Raw genomic sequence first — 17,539 nt, forward strand, 5'->3', positions numbered from 1 at the left:
GGGGGCACATGTTACTGAGCCCTCACCTATGGGCAACCGACCCCATCCTCTGCATGGGCTCTCTGAGGAACCCGTACACCGTCTCCAAGAGACCTCCCCGGTAGCTGAGGTTCCCTACAGGGCGCTACCCTCTCCGCACCTCCAAGCTGTGCCGGATGCTGGCCAAGGGGCTTCAGAAGCCAGAGCCCTGGACGGAAAAGTGTAGGTGCCAGACTGTGGTGGGGTCTGCTGTGTGCACCAAACGGTCCATCACAGCTTGGCTGAAATGAAAGGTAGCCAAGAACTGTGATGGGCAGCACGAGATCATCTGCTGCGCTCACCCAGGGAAGAGTGGGCCAGGGTCCTCCCTCTTCTCTCCCCAGAAGAGAAATCCCAGGAGATGGGGCAGGGGAGTTAAGAGAGTATATTTCTAGGAACAAATCTGAGAGGGGAACATACCCTTCTTCTTCTTCTCCAAGGAAGACACAAATAAGAATGAATGGGCTGCAGAATCCTGTTCTTAAGATTCACTAAGCCAGTGCCATTCACAGTAAGGGTCTCTGACTCTGACATGCCCACACTGAGATTCAGAGATGAGCAGGATGTGAGTCCTGCCCCTGACCTTGCTCAGGTCTACTCTGCTAGGTGGGCAGGTGGCTTCCATCAGAAGCAGAACACCATACTGAGGAAGCCTGTGGGAGGTGGAGATGTAACTTGAACTGAACTCCTGCCCCAGGCCAGGCCCTGTGTGGAGGGTTCCACTCATGATTCATCCTCTACAATTCTCAGGAGAAGAAGAGATGCCTTCTTCCTGGGGACAAAGCTGCAGTTTTGGAACCAGTTCAATATCACACTCTTATGATCACAGTGCTAGGGAAGTCCAGGACTCCTTTATCTGATGGAATGGGGACTTGTAAAAGTGTTCATTCCCTTCCTTCCATCCCTAAACACTGATTGGGCACCTGCTTTATGCCACATGCTATTCTAGGACAGAACGAACCCTTGCCTTAGGAACTCACAGTCATGTACACCCAGAGTCTCAGTGGCCCAAGGGCCGATACGGGCATGGCTCCAGATGACAAGGGAGCCCCAGGCTGGCCTTGCACTGCCAGGAGGGACAAGGGAGGGCTTCACGAAGATAGCGCTGCCAGACCCTTTTGTGGACAGATCTCTGTTCTTCTTTCCATATCATTTACCACCATTTGTAATTACACATCCGTGTGCGTATCTGTGGAACACCTGTCTCCTCCATTCTGTGGAGAGCTTCGAGAGGCCCAAGGCCTTGCCCACCACTGCACTGCCAGTACCTGCCATACAACAAGTGCCTAATGCGAATTTACTGAGTGAATAACTAGTTGGCAATGCTGGTCCTTGAGTAGTCTTCCCTTCCAGGAGAGTCCCACAGCCAAATAAACCTCTTCATAATCTTCTACATCAGAGCCAGACAGACATTCATATTGGGTGGGTCCGGTCTTTTTTTTTTTTTTTTAATTTTTAGCATTTATTATTGAGAGAGCATGAGCATGAGCAGGGGAGGGGCAGAGAGAGGAGGGGACACAGAATCCCAAGCAGGCTCCAGGCTCTGAGCTGTCAGCACAGAGCCTGACGCAGGGCTTGAATCCACGAGCCGTGAGACCATGACCTGAGCCAAAGTCGGACGCTTAACCGACTGAGCCACCCAGGCGCCCCATGGTGGGTCTGGTCTTCAAGAAGAGAAGGATAAGGAACTGGATACAGCAAGGGAGGGAGCAGAGAGGGCATGTATGTGTTGGTTCTGAGCGTGGGGGTCCGAGACATTTAGTGGGAGGCATTTTTGCTTACATTTAGATCTCCCCGACATCAATGACTAAGTCCCGTCCCAAACTGGAAATCTGAGACCATCACGCTAGAAGTGGCCTCCTGGGTTTGTTTGTTTGTTTGTTTGCTTTCCTAAACCAACAATACATGTTGACAGCAAATCTGTATAGAGAGCCTATTAAAAGAAATTGTAGTAAATCAGAGATGCTTTAACTGTCTGGCTGGCATTCTGCTGATTGCCTGCCTGACACTTCCAATGTGGCTTCCTTTTGTACAACCTTCCATTTGATTCAATTACATGGATAATTATTGAGACTTGACTACGTGCAAGGCGATGTGTTCTTAGCCTCCTTCCAGTGCTTCTTCCAGGCCCAGAGCATAATTTAACTTATGGGCAAAAATAAACACGCACAACAGAAGCAAAGAGTGAAAGAGGCCACAAGAAACAGTCAAGACCATTCCAAAGAAGATAACATTACACCCGTATGACCAAGAGTGGGATAGCAGGTAGCACGCACTCCCTGGTTTGCTGAAACATGCATTCAACAGTGTTGCCAGTAACTTCCCCGGGCCAGGTGCTGTGCTGGGTCCTAGGGTCAAAGGGATGAATAAAACCTAGCTACCCAGAGTACGGCATCGCACTCTGTGAGTGCCACAGGAGTATCATTGAACTCATGTGGAAGTGCAAATCAGGAGGGCTTCTCAGAGGAGACGCTTTACTTGCCTCTTCAAGGAGAAGTAGGGGTTCATTAGGTGAAGAGGGAGCAAGGTTTATCAAAGAGCTGGAGACGAGAGAACAAGCACATTTTCAGAAAGGTTGCTGGAGATGAATGTGTCTGTGGGGTTTTAGAGAGTTAAGCCAAGGTCCAGAACATACGAAGTGTGGATTTAATATGGAAGGCAATGGGGAGCCACTGAAAGATAAGAAAAGCAGAGATCTGCAAGTTTGCAGGACGGCTGCAGAAAGTTCCTGAGTGGGACCATCTAAGCACAAGTCTTCCTGGGATGCACCACCACCAGGCAGTCTGAGCTGGCCTGGGCACTGGAGGAAGACAGGCCTTCGCTTAATCCCAGCTCTGTCTCTTATTTAACTTTCCTTCCTCTCTAAAATGGGAAGCATAACACTTAGCTCACAAGTTTGTAATGAAGCTTTGGTGACATCACAACACGCACTAAATGCCCAGCATAGCAGAACATGCCTTAGTAAGCATTCAGTGCTTCCCCACCTTTTCCCAATGTGTGCGGGCAATGTGTGCAAGCATGGGGGAGAAGGGCTGCTCAGAAATGATCTAGTGAAACAGGAATGACTTTGGCAAGAGCTCCAAAAACAAGATTGGAGAAGACTAAGAAATTATGATCCATCCCCTTGCGCTGGGTTTCAAACAGATGGAAAGGGACAGCATAGTGAAAGAGGAACCAAAAGAAGGCCCGTGAGTGCTTTGCAGTACAGAAGGGCACTCTGGAACAAGTGGCATAGTGATGCCAAGGCATGTTGGAGAAGGAATATCTCATGGGTGTTATGGAGCCTGGAAGAGGGACACTTAGGAAAGAGGAAGGCTCTCTGGTGATGGCAGTGCGGGTGGCAGCCACGGTGGCCCTAACGGGTGGTGATGCTGATGATAGTGGTGACTGTGGTTTGGATGAATTTCCAGAGGTGGAAAAAAATAGTGCTCAATACCCACAGCATCTGGACTGTGGCCTCTAACTAATAATTCCATTTCCCCCTAGAAGGAATCAGGGTTCGTGGAGAAATGGTTGATTCTAGACGAGCCTGAGACATCTTATTGCTAGAAATTGATAAGCTGTGACTTTCTACTAGGTACAGTCCTAGCAAAGAAGTATCTGTTGGCTAAAGACAGAAAAAATGGGGCACCAATAAGGATAATAACAGCAATGGATTGAAAGGCATCAAATATATTTACACCCACGAGTTAATAATAATACCGGAAAATACAACGCAACACCCAAGTCACCTCCGGAGGAGGCTTGGAAACCCACTCATTTTGAAAAATAGTAAATAAAGGGAAAACTCTAACATTAAATGATGATAGAACACATGAATTAGAATATAACCATCTGGAAACCCCTAATGAATTAATGTATCTAGGCAATGATGGCCAGTGGCTCTCCACAAATGAGACATGACCAGCTGTAATCTCTCCCTTCCCCTGACCTCCAAAGACACATACCACCATCAGTCCTAGATCTACCCACAAGTGGTCAGGCAAAGACTACCCACAAATCGTCAGGCAATGCAGGGATCCGAGGAACATGTTCACTGACACCATTCAGATGCAACTGGCAATCTCTAGTCAATGGGAAACACGTTAGGTTTCTTCAATATCAAGGACTAAAAGAGACATGAGAGAATATCACTCAATTGCAATGCATGGGCCTTATTTCAGTCTTGATTCCAACAAACCGAGAAAAATATAAATAAGTGAAATACTCAAAATGAAATTGAATAGCTGGGAATGTTAAGGAATTCTCGTTTTCATGTAATATAATTGCATTTTAAAAAGGAATCCTTATTTTTAAGAGCTATAAATGAGATATATGTACTGAAATGATCTATCTGGGATTCACTGCAAAGGAACCTTCTTGGGGGGGGGGGGGGCGGTGCTGAGGGTCAGAGGGGAGGTATAAATGAAACAAGCTTCATTGTTCAAGGAGGTGATGTGTTCCCTGGGATGCACTATGCTATTCTTTCTACTTTTGCGTATGTCTAGTAAGAAACTCTTATTTTTGTTTTTGTCATGGCACTTAAGAACTGGATTCTGGGTGTGGGGAGCAGAAGGAAACCACAGGCTTGTTTTGTAAAGTAAAGAGGCAGATCAGGGCAAACAACTGAGAAGGAGGTCAGTCTGGGAAAAAAATGCAGCTAATGTGGCAAGCAGAGATCAATATTCTTCATATATAACAACTTCATTATAAAAATCCATAATAACAATCTATCAAAGCCCTTAAGGAAAATTAATCAATTATATTAAGTGGCAATTTATATGAAGGGAAAAATATAAATAACTTGTAAATATTGGGAGAAACATTCATCTCCACTGGTTTGCACAGAGAAGCGAAGCAACAGTGAAACACCCATCGGGGCCTCCCAGAGCCCTCGCCGCACCTTCCTTCCCTCTGTGTCTGCTCCAGGCACCACCCCAATCAATCCAAGGGCCAACACCAGCTCTTCTTAGGATCTCAGGGGTCCGCTTGTAACCTCTGGATCCCTCAAAACCTCCTGCTTTCCCCCCAGAGTGGCTATTCTCTCTGGCTGAGACTTTCAACACAAATGCTTCCTAGAGAGTGCAAATGAGTGAAATTTGGGGTTTATACATTTCTCAGTTGGGAGCAGGCTGTTAATGTAAGCAGGCTGTGATGTAAGAGCCCAGGGAAGAGCCACATCTCCCCTGTCCTTCTTTGCAGGGTGGGGGCGGCCAAGAAGGCTCATTCACCATGGTGGTCCCTCAGGTCTCCGTGTGGCCGAAAGGGGGGTCATGGCTACTCTTTTCACTCTTTTATTAATTGTGGTCTTCGCAGAACCAGGATCAAGGAGCCCAAATTGATCTAACCTTTAACCTGTCAAAAATCCATGGGGAGACGTTGCAGCCCAGCTGTAAACCCAAACACGTGAATTGTCAAACCGCGTTTAATCTGGGTGGAAACCGAGTGGGAAGTCTTGCCAAGAACTTGCATGCACATCAATCAAACCCATTTCAGTTCCTGTCTTAATACATTTATCCCGAACTATTTGGGGAATTGGAAAGGCCCATTAGGCATTATTGATTATGAGCTCGTCAAGTAAGATATGTGTCCTATTCATATTACTGTCACTAATGAGAATTACAACACCCTCTCTGCTCCAGCTACGGAATAGAGCTAGCTGTTAGGTCTTAGGACACGCATTTAGCAGTCTAATTGCTCGGAGAGGCCAAAAGCTTCTTTCTACGCGTTCATAATGCATGCTTAGATTTACCCTTATGCAGGAGCAGAAGACAGCAAGCAGTGAAATTAGGGAGAGCTTTTATAAGTTTTTCCCTTCTTTGTTCATACTCACCTCCTCCCTCCACCCCTAAATCAATCTCTCTCTCTCACTCTCTCTCTCTCACACACACACACACACACAGCCCATCCCTCTACTGTTTATCTCTAACAACAGAACAAGGCTAATGCAGCACAGGTTGATATAAACAACCTTCAGAGGCAAAAGGAAGGGGCACCTACCATCTGAGAAGCCCCAGCTGCACAGAGGAGCCAGGAGCTGGCCAGGGCACCCCCAACAGAGAATTTCCCCAGCGGCAGCATGTGCAACTTTGTTCAGCTCTGACGTACCTTTAGGGCAGAGTGCCCCACAGCCCATGGTCCAGGATTTCAGCTGCAAGCATGGTACCTTCTGCCCAGAGCTGACCGACCCCTCTATTGTCAGGCCAATTTTCAGAGGTTTGGAGGTCTGCGGAGCTATAGAATCTTTTCAACCGTCTACTGAGGAGAATGCTGCCTGCTGGATACAACTCTCGGCTCAGTGCATCAGTTGAAAACAAGTGGCTGCCTATATAATTTAATATCATGCCACATGAGACTCATAGACTTGTTGCAAAGCAAGCAGGATTCCGCTTCTCGCCTCTTGGCAACTGGAAATCCGGAGGGCCTGCTTGTTTCTGCTCAGCTTGGGGACACACCTCAAGCTACCTGTCTGAGCCGGGCACACGTGGAGGCTGGGCTCTGTATTTGCCACGGGTCACCTGCTGGGGGCTGCGGAGAAGCGAGTCTCATTTGGCGTGATTTCGAATTTCTTAGTCCACTCATAGACTCAAAGTCATATGCATCTCCTTAGGTGACCCCAGGCCGCCCTGGACACAGAGTGGCCATGCTGTGCCCTGAAGCCTTTTCTCAGTTGTTGTGGGGAAGCCATCATTTTAGGAGAGGGAACATAAATGTGTAGTTAGGTAATGAAGGTGTGAGGGTATCTACATACACATGTCTTCTAGGCATGAAACTCATCATCGTATAGGCAAGTGTTAAGAACTGGGAGAAAACTCTCTTGTATTTGAATATTTGTCACTGTGGCCCTTCAAGTTTGTGGGCTGGGTGATTTAATGCAAAACCTGCTGGGGGAGGCAGGCCTTGGTTCTGTGCACCTGTACCACTTGCAGATGAAGCAGGGAGGGAAGTGACCCAGTAGGGGCACTGGGCTAAATGGATTCCTCAGATCCTGGGACCAGTTCATCTGTGCTATGGTAGAGCTCTGAAGAGACTCCAGGCTGGTTTCCAAAATGCTGGATCCTGGGGGACTTGGCAGGGATGCCCACTACTGTGGCTGATCCTTCAGGACCCTGTGCCAAAACTACCCTTGCCCTAGGGGAGGAGAGAGACTAAGCAATAAGACAAAGTTGGCCTTACTAAGCGTCAGTTCTAGGGAAAACCTCTGGGCTGGGAAGAGGCACCATAGCTAATCAAGCAGGGGACTCTTAGCTTCCTGCTCCCTCTGGTCCCAAAGACGAAGGTATAGATCATGCAGAGAGATAGTGCTGCAGCTGTGCTCAAGGATCCTTAAAGCTCAGGGAGGTCAGATACCTGGAAAAGGCTGCAGGTGCATTTTCCAAGGCAAGCTGCCTTGTGTACCTAAATAAAGGGAGAGGGCTTAGGCTTGACAAACTGGCCCAGATCCTCCTTTGTGGTCCCCTCTACCAGGCTGGAAGCTCCAGACGGTGGAGTATTTGTTGTCTGAGGAAGGGGAAGGATCGTGGGGAGCAGGAGGCTATTTGGAGTACTTTTCCCGTTTGGAGAAGAGTAAGACCCTACAGTCCTACAGGCCACTTAAAAGCTCTCCAAGGACAAATCCTGGGATGTAATTACTATGCTACCTACCCATAATCATTTGAAAACGGGGTGTTTTTGCAACCATCGGCTTTATAATGATCACTGAAGAAGCACATTATTCTTGAAATAGCCCAAACCTGAAAGGCACAAAGTATGCAAATGTAGCTAACGGTTTTTGATTAATAATTATTGCGTGGCTGGCATTAAAGTTGACCTCGCACATATTATCTCATTTAATCTAGGGGATACAGACTCTATAAAAGTAAACTTATGTCATACCTGCTGCCTAACGCATCAGGGCATGCAAAAGAGGAGTCTAGAAATAGCACTGCAGGACTGGACTAAAAGGTTTTGATTCACAGCAAAGGAAATTTAATTAAAGCATGTAATGTCAATTACTGTCATTCATAATCATGTTATACCTCCCCAGAAAGAATACAGATATAAAAGTCTAGAGTTACCTGCCTGTTTGATGTAAATAGGATAAAATTATCTAACTTCTGAAAATATCCAGATATCAGAAGAGAAGAAAAAAAAAGTATTCCTACCTAGTGTCATGTGTCATCAAATTTCATTAGGTAGGGACACGAGTATCCAGTCACAAGAAAGCGTACCTCTCCTCTGAGAGCAGGTCATAAAAATTTTCAAAGGTGCCTGAAAATCTGGGGTTTGACACAGTCATGATATCTTTTTGCTGCTGTAAACAATCAGAGGCTGTTGCTTGTTTTGACAAGGCCGGGAGAGGGGAGAGTGGATGTTCTGAACCCGTCCCCACCACTTTTAGGACTCTCTGTGGTGACAAGGACCAGAACCCTTCATGGGGGTAGCTTTGAATTCCAGTGGGGGAAGGACTCACAGCAAAGCACCAGGGCAGAGAAAACATGGCAAAGCTGCCGAGTCACAGCTTGGTCTCAACAGGTCCATCCACGGGCACCTAACACCTTGCCACTTCGTTCCCTTGTCCTTCAATCCCTTGCGGCAGATCTTGAGCCAAAGACTGGGGTTATTCCAAGGAGCAAGAAAGCAACAAAGTCCCTGCATGCTTAGGATGACGGTGCAGTGGGGGAGACGAATACTAATTTTAAAAATGTACAAATTCACAATTACCAGGCAAGCTCCAGAGAGTTCTAATTTCTGCATGCCTGAAATGGGTGTTACAGATACCTGTCCCAGAGGGTTGTGGCAATGAAGAAATGGGCCAATAAGTATGAAGTCCTTGGCTTAATACATATTGCTACATATCCAGGGACACCTGGGTGGCTCAGTCAGTTGAGCATCCAAATCTTGATTTCGGCTCAGGTCATGATCCCAGGGTTGTGGGATTGAGCCCGTGTCTGGCTCTGAGCTGAGTATGAAGCCTGCTTGAGATTCTCTCTCTCCCTCTGCCCCTCTCCCTGGCTCGCAAGCTCTCTCTCTCTCTAAAACAAACAAACAGACAGACAAACACCCCACCAAATTAATACAAATTCTACTGCTACCACTATTACGATTCTCATTACTGACTGGCCTCACCAGTTACCAGCTGCCTGACCGTGGGTCAGTTACCTAATTCCGTTGTGTTTCAGTCCTCTCATTCGTAAAATGGAGTAACAATAATTCCTAACAAAGAAAGATTAAATGAGTTAATATGTAGAAAATGTTTGGAACAATGCCTGACACACAGTAAGATTTTGATAAATGTTAGTTGCTAGTGGTGACATCAGCTTGTAATATGCTTACCATCTATCCCAGGATTTCTCAATAGAAGCACTACTGATGTTGTGGGCTGGATAATTCTTTGTTTTGGAGGGTGGTCCTATGCATTGTAGGGTGTTCAGGAGTATCCCTGGCCTCTCCCCGCCAAATGCCAGGAGCGTTCACCCACTCCCTGCCCTAGTCATGACACGACCATCAAAAATGTCTCAGGACATCGCCTAATGTCACCTAGGAGGAAAGATCGCCCCCATAGAGAACTCCTGGTCCAGCTGAAAAGTATAATGTACCAGGACGAAGGCAGACAATGAAGAGCTAGAATCTGTGGTCAGAGGAAGAAAGCAACAGGCAGTTAATGAGAGAGCCTGTCAACGGAAAGCCAGAGAATATTGCTTAGAAGAGGGGCCATAAATAGTGCTTCATGACCACTGTGAACCAATGTCCCTTTTGATAAGTAAAAAAATCACTTCGTTGAGATTTGAGATTTCAAAACAAATTAAACATCGCGACTGAACTCAAAGTAAAGCAGCTATAACACATCAAGTATAATTTTCCATTACATACAGTTCTCTTCTTCCACCAAAATCCTGATAGAAGTTCTTACTCTATCAGTAAGATAGACGCTCTTATTGATTTAGATAAGCCGGGGAGGGAAGAAAGAGATGGGAAAAGGGAAACGGAACCTTCAAGGTCACCCCTGAAGAACTCTGGAGCAATGTCCACGGACATCTGTGGAGATGAGTCCAAATTGTGATCTAGTAGCAACAAGAGAATCTGCTTTCAAAGAGGGGTAATGGCTGGTCCACCCTGGGTCCCAGATGCTGCATCCCATCTCATCCTTGTGACTGAGACCACTGGCTCTCCTCTGCAACTCACTCTTGCCTCAGTTTTCAGGATCCAACTTGACCTGAGGCTATCTTGGACTCCACGTCATCGTCTGACTCCAGTATGGTGCTTTATTCCAGTACTCGGGAGAGTCTCAGCGCATTACCCAGGTTCTTACTGTTGATCTTCTGTCTCAACCCCGGTCCCAGAATCTGCTTAGCACCCCATCCCAGAGCCCTGAACAAGTAACCACACCTAGAGTCAGACTACCTGAGGCTGCTACCTGTTTTCTGTGTATCTGAGCATCTTCCCTTCAAGTTCCTGCTGCTGTACTCAGTGTACCCACTGGGACGTCCTACTGTGTCATTTTGGACCCTTCATTGCTGCTGTCGTTTTGGGATGGTGGCCAGACTGCATCTTTACTGCTCACATGTGGACCAGCAATCTGAGGGCGATCCTATCACCGGGGAAGAGTCAGGTCCAGATCTCATCCCTCTCTGCCTTTCTTGGTAACTGGCTATGCCCCACTATGATCCACAGAATCCTATTCTCTGTGTCTGGTTATCTCTGTCGTGTGGTAGATGAATCAGAAAGCAGCTCTGATGTGTGACTCTATGATAATGTATATGCATGATAAATGGAGCACCCCCCATTTACCGGACACCCTATCAGGTGAAGGAAGGAGAGGAAAACTAATACTTATTGAAGGTTTATTTTGTACGACCCGTTTATGTGCTTTATGGAATTATTTAATTTTAACTCACAACCATCCCAAGAGGTGGACATTGTCAGTAACATTTGCCATATGAGGAAGAGGCAGGAAGGCATCTGAACAGTGGTCCTGCTGACTTCAAAACTCATGCTCATTCCCTGACAACCCGAAGTGGTCTTTGTGATCGGTAAGGGGAACCCCAGAGGGTTTCTATTTTCTCTTTCACCTTTTATGAAATTTCTTACTATCCATGGCAGCTGCTCTCAGAGCTATTGAATGAACTCAGAGCACTCTCACACAAACTGTCCTCAGTCGCCTCCCCCCGATTTGTTTCTGCTATGAAAATTCAGGCGTTAAGCACTTGACTTGAGATCACAGAGAAAACAAACTGTAGAATTTCAAACACTCTCAAGGGGTCTACATATAAGTACTCGTACATTTATAGGAGCCACTGCCCCAATGACGAGGTACCAGTGGGGCCTGGATTTCCCAGAGGAAGTCAATGCATTCCAACAGACCTGTCTGCAGGGCTTGGGGTTCAGCAATGTGCTCTGGCCTCTCTCTTCCTGCTGGGGACAAGAGGTATGCCAGAGATCGAAGAGTGGGCTAAGCATTGGCTGTAGTTTTTAGGAGGGACACGGGGTATGGTATTTGAGAGTTTCACATTTGCACAAAGAATCCTCTCCCCTGCCCCTCCTCCTGTAACAGATTAGCACTTAAGGCTTTAAAAATACCATAAAAAATATACACTAGAGATTATATTGGCTTTTCCTTGCGGTGGGAGTAACTAGATTGATCTTCATGTGGACGGACCCGACAACATTTAATGGTTCAGTACGTACCACTACACTTGAGGATGTGAGAACACGTAGAAGGAAGCTCACCACCTGTTAGAACTAGGTGCCTTGGGGTGCCTGGGTGGCTCAGTCGGTTAAGCTAAGCATCTGACTTTGGCTTGGGTCATGATCTCACAGTTTGTGAGTTCGAGCCCCAGGTTAGGCTCTGTGTTGTCAGCGTGGAGCCTGGAGCCAGTTTCAAGTTCTGTGTCTCCCTCTCTCTCTCTGCCCTTCCCCTGCTCATGCTCTGTCTCTCTCTCTCTCAAAAATACACAAAAAGTTTTTAAAAAATTAAAATACCTTAAAAAAAGAGTAAGAAGCAACCAGCATTCACCCTTGAATAAATCTACAGATGACCAGAGTCAGAGCCTTATTCTGACTGACTCTTCTCATTGTTTTTGTAGAAAATCTGACTACATTTGAAATGTCTAAACCCACAATAATGCAGCAATCTGCCAGACAGCACAGAATACACTTTTACTATAGAAAACCGAGGAACTATACTGTTTACATTTTTATCAGGTCCTTATAATTAGACAAAAGTAGCTTTCCCATGACCATAATCAATTATTTATTTATTGAGAGATACAGAAAGAGAGAGAGAGCGAGAGCATGAGCGAGGGACAGGGACAGAGAGGGAGGGAGAGAGAATCTTAAGCTGTGCAGAGCCCGATGCGGGGCTTGATCCTGTGAACCATAAGATGATGACATGAGCTGAAATTAAGAGTCAGACGCCTAAACTACTGAGCTACTCAGGTGCCCCTATTTTAACATTTTAAAATACGTCTTCCCTCATATTCACAAAGTGAACATATTTGATATTTTAACGATAATACTTATTTATCCTAGACTCTTATATTTTAATCATCATACAATTATTGGCAATTTGGGTTGTTTCACTGTAGGCAAAGAATATACATATATAATTGTGGGTGATTTGGGTTGTTTTGGTCTAGCTTAAATATACATACAAATTTAATTTCTACAAAAAATAAATATTGATTTATTTACTTAACTAATATTATTTCCCTAGGACATAGTTCCAAAAGTGGATTTGTTGGGTCAGAGTGGTGGATTGTTTTTGTGATCTATTTTACATATCATCACACTGTTCTCTCGGAGGAAAAAGAAAAGATAATGTATAATGCTTTCTGCAATGTATGTTTCCACAAAGCCCTGCCCACGTTATATTTTATAGCTTTTATGTTTGATAATGTAATAGGTGTGATGTGATAACTCATAATTGTTTTAACCTCAATTTATTAAAATCCCTCCCTGGGGTTTGTTTGCAGTGAATGTTCCTCTTGTGTGAATCGTCTACTCATATCCTTTGACCATCTGTCCAATGAAGTCTTGATTGTGTCCTTTTTTTTTTTTTTTTTAATTTTTTTTTTCAACATTTATTTATTTTTGGGACAGAGAGAGACAGAGCATGAACGGGGGAGGGGCAGAGAGAGAGGGAGACACAGAATCGGAAACAGGTTCCAGGCTCTGAGCCATCAGCCCAGAGCCTGACGCGGGGCTCGAACTCCCGGACCGCGAGATCGTGACCTGGCTGAAGTCGGACGCTTAACCGACTGCGCCACCCAGGCGCCCGATTGTGTCCTTTAAGACTATATAAAACTCCAAAGTGTCTGGGTATTAAGTTTTTAGCGGTTATGTACTTTTATTGCAACTATTTCCTCAACCTGTTGCTTCTCTTTTTATCTCTTAGTTTTGTTGATTTTCTTTGTACCAAAAAAGGTGTTTTCCTTTTTCTAAATGTAATTGAACCCATCACACTTGTCACTGATAATTTCTTCAATTGCTTCAATCGTCAGAAAATTGTCTTTTCTCAACAATCGGGATAAGTATACCATTAAAAAAAAAAAATTAGCTCTTTAAACCATCTGGCATTTGTTGTGGTATAAGGATACAGTGACCATATTTTCTGAATCAAAAATTGGAGCACGTGATCTGACAAGTGCCAGTATTCTTATGGGCAAAATGGGACAGAATATTTGAAATGGAGACTGTCCTGGAAAATTGAGGACATATGGCCCCCGTATGTATGGAGCAAGCTGTTACTTTAAAGGTACAGATCCTAGGCCTTCTTTTCTCAGCTCCTGTCAACTCTAAGCAGCACCAGAGATTTTTAGGCTGAGGGTCACCTCACCGGGAGTCCTGAGCCCAGCCTTCCTAGCACTGGCAGGATGGCAGTAGGGTCAGTCCCACCAGAAAAAAGGATCCAGAATTAGTTAGGTTTCAAATGCCCATGGTTAGCCCTCCAGATTCATCTCCTCCTTTGTACCCCACCCTGCTCCCCGCCCAGGAATGGCCACATTCATGGGCCCGCTTGCTGTCTGCCTTCAGCTGAAGTTAGATCAACGGGAAGTGCCCCAAGAAGACCAGGGGAGAGAGAGGAACTTGGGGCATTTATTTCCTGGTTCCCTTGCTGTGGAGTCACCACGGCCAAAGGACATATGCTCTGTCTGCTCCGTAGCCCTTCTCACACCATTTTTCCCATCTCTGGATTTCGGTAACCACTCGGGCCTTAACAGCTCTGCCAGACCCTTCCTTGGAGGATAGAATCTCTCAATTCCACCCATTGACGGTAGGATGGCTCCCCCTGGGGCAGACCACAGGCACTGTGACGCAGCCTCCACTCACACCATCTTGCAATTGTGAAGTTCCTGTTCTGGTTGTATCCTAACCCAGCTGCTTTCTCTTCCCCCAGGCCAGGGCCAAGGTCTTGGAATTTGTTGGCAACAGCCAGTGACTTCTTTCTTCAAGAACAACAACAATGCAGACACTATAAAATGCCTTTAAGGCACTCTGGGCTGAGTGTCATTATACATAAGGATCGGATCAGTCATCACAAGGAATGGGTGATAATTAGAGCTGCCTGTTCCTGGTCTCCCCCCATCTCCATTAGCGGAGACTCATTTCTTCTTGGCCTTTGAACTTTGGCTCATGGTGCCGCCTGGAGTACCTTGCAACGCCTCTTTTTTCTACTGACTCACCTTATCCACAGCACTAGGCGATGCCTTCCTCCATGTTCCCACTGACCACCTGGATTCCACTTCTGGCAAGTCCATACCACGTGAGGGCAACACTGATATGCCCTCTCTCCAAGGAAACCATGAGCAGAGAGAAGTCTGCGAGCAAGAAATTCAAACCTGCCTCCCGGCAGCTGCCCCACAGCGCTGGAAGTGACAACCTTTAGGTTCAGCTTGACAAGCGCCCATGAAACCAGCCCCAGGACTATCGAATCATACTGAAAAGGATGAGGCCAACGGGAATGTGATCAGAGACAGTAAATTTAGGGCAAGACAACAAGCAAACGGTGATCCACATGCATGAGAAGATTTGGTAAGGCTTTGAAGGAGAACCAGAGCTCCACCTATAATTAAAAAAAATTTTTTTTTGATGTTTATTCATTTTTAGAGAGAGAACAGGAATGGAGGAGGGGCAGAGAAAGAGAGAGACAGAGACTCTGAAGAAGGCTCGAGGCTCCGAGCTGTCAGCACAAGCCCGACGCAGGGCTTGAACTCACCAACTATGAGATCATAACCTGAGCTGAAGTAAGACACTTAACCACCTGAGCCACCCAGGCACCCCTCAGCCTATTACTCGAAGACAGAGGAGAAGAAGTATGTCTGAAAGCAAGATCTGAGGGACAGAAATCAGCAGCACTGTCAGCTGAGGGCACAGGGAAGGAAAAGCCGAGGTTACATTACTCCTGCTCCTACCTGACACCCACTAGGCTGCATCTCTGATGCCCTGGGCCTGGCACAGGGTTGGGCAAAAGCAGCTTCAATAAATGCTTGTTGAATAAAGAAATGAACAGATAAACTTGACCCTGTATTGCCAAAAGCCAAGAGTTCAGCTCTCTTTGAATCCTACGTCTGCAGGGGTAAAGGGTCACCCAAGAGAGGAGACAGTTGGTGACAGACACTTTTAAAGAAGTCAACATGTAACACGGACCACTTGGATACAGCTGTCCAAAGGCTATGGAAACTGCCTTTACTTCACTGAGGAGCTGTGGAAGCTTCTGGGCAGGCTCTTGGCCCCTCAGGTCCTGACACTCAAGCTTGGCATCTGCTTTCTCAGGAAGCCTGGGGAGCAGCTCATAAGAGCTCAGGTTTTTGTTTGTTTGTTTTTTAACGTTTATTCATTTTTTAACAGGGAGAGACAGAGCATGAGTGGGGGAGGGGCAGAGAGAGAGAGAGAGAGAGAGAGAGACAGACAGACAGACAGACAGAATCCGAAGCAGGCTCCAGGCTCTGAGCTGTCAGCACAGAGCTCGACGCAGGGCTCGAACTCACGGACCGCGAGATCGTGACCTGAGCTGAAGTCGGCCGCCCAACCGACTGAGCCACCCAGGCGCCCCTCTCCTCTTTCTAAAAGCAGTTTCAAAACAAACAAACAAAAACAAAATAAATAAAATCGTTTCAAGCTCCTAGTGCTCTGTTTACTTGAACCCACAATGTCTCCTACTGCATTTCCTAGACCTGCCTTGGGCTCCATGCACCTTCTCTTCAGACACTGACCATCCCGCATCCCAGAGGCAAGAGTCTCGGTGTCTTCCTATCAACAACACTAACACAGTACTTACATGGCACAATAACGTCCATTCGCTTAATGGTTTACAAAGCTTGCACACACACATTTTATTGGATTCTATAACCCTGCTCACTAGGTACCATGATCGCCAATTGACAGTGAGATTCGCATGTGCCAGGTCCCCCAGCTGCAGCACCAGGTGCCACCGAGGTCTAATACCCCTTATCGTCATTCACAGTTACTGCCTCCTTGTTTCTTCTCACTCGCTCTCAAGAGTAGGATCAAGCAGAGCCGATGCCCTGCTGTCTCTGCGTTACCGAGTTGGTTTGTGCATCAAATGAGGAGACGACTCATCCATGGGGGGTAAGGCTCCTTCCAACTCTGAGGCTCTCTGGTTCTACAATCTCACAATTTTCTGCCAAGTAAGCCGCCCCCCTCTACTCCCCCCAACTTGCCACATGTTATGTTCGACACTCAGCTACTACTATCCAGTGTTTGAAGCTAGGCAGTGACCCGGAGAGGAGTTCCATAGCTCCGTTTTCCTACAGCGTTCTGGAAAACTGTGTCACATCACAAAAATGGAAAAGCTAACAGCAGCAGGGGGGAAGAAAATCACAAAAATGTAACCATTTTTGTTTCATCCTGCCTCCCTCAGCAGATTTGGTCGGTGACCTCTCTGTGAGTCACGAAAGGCTTTAAAACTTGCTCTGATTTACATGGACAGGAAACAGAGTTTATGTCTTGCATTTTTCTTTAAAAATTTTTTTCATTCCCAAACCATAGTTTATTTCCTTCTGTATGGAATTTCTCGATAGTACCTCAGGACAAAAATATACATACATAATAGCTTTTCAGCTTCATGGTGTGGATTAACCAAAACCACTCATTTCAACAAGAGCCTGGAGGCTTTAAGCCAATTACCCTCAGAATGTATTCTGTGAGATTTAGCTGGGCGGCCCTCTCCTCATCAATTAAGTCATGGGAAAAGGCTTGGGATCACCAATGATCTCACTTGGAGAGTGAGCTGCAAGGAAAAGCATTTACAAAAAAAAAAAAAAAAAAAAAAAAGAAAAGAAAGAAAGAAAAAAAGAAAAAAAAGTTTCCTACCAGAGTTTGGAGGCAAGGAGCTATTTTCATTATTTTTTGGCATCTGAAGTATGGCAGATGGTCTAATCTTTCACATCTCTATATTCTGAACTCTATTCCAGAGGAAAAATAAAGAACCATGATTTAGCAGAGGTCAGGAAGACAAAGTTTATAACTGCAATCCCCCACCTCCACTCCCCAAGGCTAGGCCTCTGTGGACTATGTCCATTGCTCTTTATTTGCAAGCAAC

At 46.0% G+C, this 17,539-nt stretch overlaps 1 protein-coding gene across 6 annotated transcripts in view; it reads right to left on the reverse strand.

Annotated features, from left to right (window-relative positions):
* Nucleotides 1-17,539, reverse strand: part of PARVA (parvin alpha) — a 193,785-nt gene that overhangs the window by 106,886 nt on the left and 69,360 nt on the right. The window contains exon 1 of one of the 6 annotated variants that reach the window (XM_040456842.1): nt 17,311-17,368. The exons of the other annotated variants lie outside the window; for them this stretch is intronic. Coding sequence (XP_040312776.1) covers nt 17,311-17,353 — 43 coding nt within the window. The 5' untranslated portion in view covers nt 17,354-17,368. Of the gene's footprint in view, nt 1-17,310; nt 17,369-17,539 lie in introns of those variants that run through there. 6 annotated transcript variants of the gene reach the window in all.

The sequence above is a fragment of the Herpailurus yagouaroundi genome, unplaced genomic scaffold (assembly GCF_014898765.1).
Source record: "Herpailurus yagouaroundi ecotype Mexico unplaced genomic scaffold, PumYag 218, whole genome shotgun sequence".
Classification (NCBI taxonomy): domain Eukaryota; kingdom Metazoa; phylum Chordata; class Mammalia; order Carnivora; family Felidae; genus Herpailurus; species Herpailurus yagouaroundi.